This window comes from Epinephelus moara, chromosome 2, assembly GCF_006386435.1.
Source record: "Epinephelus moara isolate mb chromosome 2, YSFRI_EMoa_1.0, whole genome shotgun sequence".
In the NCBI taxonomy this organism is placed as follows: domain Eukaryota; kingdom Metazoa; phylum Chordata; class Actinopteri; order Perciformes; family Serranidae; genus Epinephelus; species Epinephelus moara.
Genome location: NC_065507.1, coordinates 16,662,023 through 16,668,200, shown reverse-complemented (window position 1 = coordinate 16,668,200; position 6,178 = coordinate 16,662,023). Strand labels below are relative to the sequence as shown.

Below are 6,178 nucleotides of genomic sequence, written 5' to 3'. Positions count from 1 at the left end.
CTGTACAGCAGGGTCGGCCTTTGTTTCACTGTTACAATCATTAAAAAGCAAAAGCAGCATGTGTATACATTCAGTAGGCTATATCTTCAGTAGCTAGCTAGCTAACCCTACACTTTTCAGGGTTTGATTTTGGTTTTGGAACAGGGAAGAAACGTGTATCTTTTTCCAACCTCTCCAGGTAACGACTATCATTAATACACGACGTGCAGTCAACGGAGCACAGCTGTGTTGTTGTCAGAACTTTGTCTGAGCCCGCCCGATGCTACATTACGTTTGGCCAGTCTGCGTCCAGGTTCAATTGGGTTGAAAAATCCCACCAGTATTTGCAAAATCATTTCCTTGGTGTGCAGTACTTTCCTGCAGATTCACCACCCCATCTCATTTACCAACACAACACCCTAATGTGTTGTCTTCAAAAGAGAGGGTAAAATACTTAGCACCACAAGCAACAGCCCTCTCTCTGAATGTCACTGTATCAACCAGCCCAGAGAGTTTATCAGGACAAAGAGTTATGTGCCAAAACAATAGAGACTGTAGTGACATTTCATTGACATTAAACTTCCCGTTGCCTCTTGTTAAGTGGTGAACTTTGATTCGAATGCAGCTCATCAGAGAACACGCTGCCACTTCAATCAATGCATCAATTTTATAGCCTGGAACAAAACACAGAAAGGAAAGTTCTTTTCCTACAAGATGACGGAGTACAGGTTTGAATAGGTTGAAGATGCCTCTCGGCATGATATTAGATGAATTTCAAAGTTAATATGATCTTTTGAGCAGCAGGTGGCAACACGGGCGATAATGAATTAAGGTATATTACATTGAACAGCTGTCTAGATGGGTCTAAACGAGTGGAAAAAATAACAATAATGAGAGACAACTCAATATCACAATAATAACCCGTTACAATATTGGCACACAGCTACTGCATTTTTTCCATAATGATTGTTGTAATCTCTATCAAACCTCCAAATATGTTATTAACTCTGCTCTGAGATAGACTGGGACCCACACTGCATATGTCTGCAGTGACATGCATAGACAGACATGTGCATAAGAACACAAAATGACACACACACTGCAGTGCAACAGCGCCAACTGTTACCTTGTTTCTTTCTATTTTTGCGGAAGCAGCTACTTACTACTCAAAACAAAAAGCACCTCTGAAGCCTCAGTATTAGCGGTGTGTATGTGCAGGAATGTGTGTGTCTTGTGTGGAGCCTGTCTTCATGTGAGATTTCTTCCACCTTTCACAAGTGATACTGAGAGTAAGTGTGTTTGTAGCTTAAATGGATGTATTTGTGTATCAGGTTATACTCGTCTGTGAGCATTTTGTTTGTGCCGTCTACCTTATGCGTGCACAGCTGTACATACATTCATCTGCTGAATGTGAAATTTATGCAAGTGTGTATACATTTGTCATTATGTGCCCGTGTGCTGGTTCCTGTACGTACTTCAGTTTGTGTGTGTGTGAGAGTGTGTATCAGCAGGCTGTCTGTGGAGCGGAGCAGAGCAGGGAGCATAAAACAGATCACAGCGTTACTGCCCATTTTCCACCACATTACCGGCAGCAGGGCCTGATGGGAGCCTATAATGAAGGGCCCTGCCTTGGCCAAGTCAAGGGTGAGCACAGCCCAAACTCTACGCATTCATCCTCCGCTCCATTTCTCCCTCCTTCCTCTCAATCTTCACCCCTTCCTCCCGTTACGTGCTACTGTATATCCCCGGAGGCTTGCAATCCTGCCTGTCCTCTTACTCCTCCTTCCTGCCCTTTCTGTAATCTCCCCCCTGCCTCCCATCTACCTCCAATTTCTCCTGTTTCTTTTTCCGTCACCATGTTAAGCTCCTCCTTTCTGTCTTTCCTCGTTTCTTTCTTTTTGGCTGCTCCACCAGCTCGACTCACCTAACCTGTCTCCCCCTGCTCCCCCTCATCCCTTCTCCCTCTACTCCCCCTGGGTACTAACCCAGACAACCTGGACCAGAGGGAGGCTGGCAGAGGCACAGACACAGCACGCACAACTACACACACACGCATACACACTGTGCAGCTCACTGATTCCCTAACGCGCTACTATACCATGGTCTGGGGACTCTGCGTCATGTTTGACCTGTGTTTCTCTCCCTGTGGCAGGGACTTAGTCTGTGTGTGTGTGTGTGTGTGTGTGTGTGTGTGTGTGTATGAGGGAGAGAGAGTCTACGTGCCAAGCATTCCCATGACAGTGGTTAGAGGCCGTGGGTGTCAGCTGTGCCTGCTCCACTAACTTATGTGCACTGCATGTTGGGATGGTTAAATTGAAGGCAGGTGAACGCTGCAAGAGTTGAGGCCAAACCCTAGTTTCTGTCTGACAAGTGCCAGATTACACCCTTGTGTCTGCAGCTGTATCCCTACATCAGGAAGGTGCAGATCCAGTAGCACAGCCTTTCAGCTTTTTCCACATGAAAATAAGGCTAAAACTGGGAGTTGAATTAAGGCCAAATAATCCATCGCAAACAGTCCTTTAAAAAGATTCTTATGACTGATTAATATTATGATTGTGTTCTCAGTGTGTTACTCCAAACTGAACCCAAATTAACAGATACTTTTTCACACAAAAAAGTTTTTGGAACCAGACTAATTAGAGAATCTATTTTAATCTTTAATAACTGAGTGTTTACTTGAAGCCCAGAGACAGAAGGCAGCAGAGCTACCAGTTAACTCTTGTTTTCAGACTTTATGAATCTCTGTAAGTGCCATAAGGATAACAGCCCCGTTTCCACCAAACACTTTTTGTATGGTACCTTTGGAACCAAAAGTAACACTTCAGACATGGTACCTAGACCCTAGTGTTTCCCACGCAAACAGAACTCTTAAATGTGGGCGGAGTTGTTGTCACTCACTGCTCCGTCCAGCACTCACTGTATTTCCTCCTTTATCAGTCTGCACCTTGTCTATCGTCCACAGAACGAGGCTGCACGCCGACATTTTCAGAACAAAATAGAACAGGCTGCAGCGAGAGTCTCTCTCTATGGGATATTTCAAAATAGCGGGTTTAAGCATTTATTTCTTCTAAGGCAAGTCCAGGGGTTTGGTGTTGCTGGAGCCCACAGGAATGACGATCTGCGACCCTTTTTTGTACTTCGAGTCAGGACTGGGATATATGCAGTTCACATAAGCCAGTTGAAATTAATATATTTTAAACACTTTCACTAGACACACTATTACTAGAAGTGTATGTCATCCAAGAGAGACAATAAAAACAAAAGTAATAGTCAAAGTTGTCACATTGAAATTTAAGGTGTGTTGATGGATTCAAGTCATCAATTCAAATATTGAGTAAAGCCTAGTTCACATTACATGATTTTCACCGCGATTTTGACGTCGCAGAGGATGTTGAGAGCCACCTTGAGTCGGAGGTGAGTCGGCAGATAGCCTGCCACCATGAGTACTCATATGTGAACAAGCCTACGAGCAAGTCGCCCCCTCGTCTGTGAATGGGACTGGATATCTGGCATGCTAGAAAACTGGAGAAGTCTGACACGACTGACAAAGAGCATCAGCCTATGAGAGGTGAGATACGTCCCACGTCAGTATGCAGGAGGATGGAAGAAATGTGAGGAGGACAAGCTGCAGGGTTGCCACTTGCCAGGTCCACTTATTAGCCGCAACCTAGGGCTTGTTTCTAAAGTGGAGTTGCTTATTTGGGCTTGCTCTCTAAACGTCACCTTTCTCTATATATATCCGTCTATTAAGTCATGTAAACGCATGATAGTATGTCGGACTGCAGTCGCTTCTTTTGGGCTTGTTTCCATAGCCCTGGGCAAACCCTAACCCTAACCCATACAAGTTAACGTTCCACCTTAAAAGTTGCCGGCAGTCGGCCCAGTGAATCAAGTTATTTTTTCTCAGACTACAGCTGCTGTGAGAGGCAGCAAAACATCCTTTCATTTTATAGTTACACTAATAAAAATCTCCTCGGTATGAACCGTGGTTTCAACAGCCTCAAAACCAGCCACAACTCAGCCCTGAGCAGAGTGACTGTCCGCTATTGACCAATCAACGGACTGCAGTGTTCACAGCTCCACCTTTTAGTACCAGATCTGGGGGGACCAAAAATGGGGGGTGGTACAGAATGGTTATATTGGTACCATCCACAACTTTTCACAGTGGAAATGGAAAAAAGGCACACAGAACTGAAATGTACCATATTGCTCATCGGAAACGGGGCTTATGTCATTTGGACACTTCTGGTGTTCAATGATTGTAGATTATAATACTGCGTTACAGCCCCTTTTGCATACTTTCCCCAAATCGCTCCCAGACTGCTCTCCTTAAATCTAACAAGGAAGGAGAATGGAGTAGAAAACAGTTTAAACAAAACAACACTGCTGTACTGCAGCATTTGATGGTAACTGATGGACTAATGTATTTTCTTTGTTGTGCTCTTCACTTCCTCACAAGAGGAAGTACTTCAGCATCATCTTAAGTACAACACTGGTGGGGGGTACTGTATGTATACAGCTTGCCTTGTGATTTTGAGTTTACTTGCTCTCATATAATTTTTTTTACTACTTACATGCACTTCTTTCTGTCCTTGTGCTGCTGCAACAGCTGAATTTCCCCTCTGGCGGATCAATAAAGGCTGATCTTATCTCATCGTAGATTATAAAAGAAACAATTAACTTCAAGGTCCATCAATAATACTGAGTGAAGCGCTGACTTCCCTGGATGTTTATACGTGTTCATATGGAAACCCATTTAAAAAGCCATATCACATCTTGTATTTTTTTTGTTAAAAACAAGTTTACTACAATCAATCAAATGTTGGAGCACCAACTCCTCATATAACGTGTTAATATATTTGTCATTGTGCATTCACCTCTGTCTGTGTCGTAGAGGAAGACAAATCGGCTCCAGTCGTAGTGGTCCAACAGTGACAGCAGAGCCCCTCTGATGGACGGCCGGAGCTGCAGGGTGAACTGTCCTTCCCCTTCGGTGGGGAAGCTGGGCGTCACTAGGCTGATGTGCAGGGCCCCACAGAATGACGTCAGCGTGTTCACCGAGCGCTTGTCGTAAAGGCCGAAGATGGCGAAGACCCCCCTCGAATACTGAGAACAGACTGATGTGAGGAGGGAAGAGGAGCGGAGGGAGGGATCCAGAAGGAAGAAGGAGGAAAAAAGTGGAGAGTAAACTCAGTGACAGTGTTTTTGGGAGCTTTGTAAATGAACAGAGTCGAAAAAGAGCAAACAAGAGAATGTAACGGAAAGAGACACATGTTCCTTAATTAAATTCACACTGTGGAATCTGGTTAAACATCTCAACCATTTTAATGAGCGACAGCCTCAGCTTGTGTCAGCCATACCTTCTCACTCCTAATTAGACCCACAAACAGCCCTCTTTGAGTGGTGTGTGTGTGTGTGTGAGCCTCCACAAATGTGCCCAGTTTACCAACAAAAAGCCTAATAGAACTGAATAAAAGTTTTACAGAAATATTGTTGAGTTTCCGCTAAAGCAGTGGTTTCCAACTGGTGGGTCATGGTCCAAAAGTGGGTCCCGGGCCCATTCTGAATGGACTGCAAGTGACTCGCGAACATGTCAGGTTTGTAAAAAACACACTTTAGGGGGTGATCACACAGAAATGAGACGCTAGAGATGCAGACGCTTCAAAGACGCTTGAAACGCTGGAAGCGCTTATTCAATGCGCGCTAGCTACTGGCGTCTGACGCTCAAAAAAGTTGAAGATATTTTAAAAAAACGCGCGTCTACAAAAACGCCCATCTAAAAAGGCGCTTGAACGCCGGTCAGACGCACCATATCATAGGAAAACAATGGTTTTACTGGCGTCGCGTTTCTAGCGTTTCATCTTGGTGTGATCGCTCCCTTATTTTGAAGTACAGTACATTTCCAGCACAGAGCTTTTATTTTGAAGTGCCGTTTTCTGCTGTGGAGTGAGTGACTATCAGACAGCTACTTGACAGAGACAGCAAACTAGCCCAACGACAAATCCAAGTATGATGCTGAATATATGAAACTGTGGGACCTCAAACTAATGAGGAAGAAGAAATCTGGACCCTAAGGTTGGAGCAGTTGGCCAGTTGTATCTCATCCGGAGCAACACGAGATGGATTCATGGCACTAAAAGCAAAAACCCTCTCAGTCACATCATACGCATACATGTAATTATAAAGTATAAGCACACAC

The 6,178-nt window shown here is 44.3% G+C and overlaps 1 protein-coding gene across 3 annotated transcripts in view; it reads right to left on the bottom strand.

The window, feature by feature from the left end:
- gria4a (glutamate receptor, ionotropic, AMPA 4a) overlaps window positions 1–6,178 on the bottom strand; it is a 151,580-nt gene that overhangs the window by 82,992 nt on the left and 62,410 nt on the right. For all 3 annotated transcript variants that reach the window (XM_050075010.1, XM_050074991.1, XM_050075001.1), the window contains exon 3: window positions 4,857–5,096. In XM_050075010.1, coding sequence (XP_049930967.1) covers window positions 4,857–5,096 — 240 coding nt within the window. The remainder of the gene's footprint in view (window positions 1–4,856; window positions 5,097–6,178) is intronic.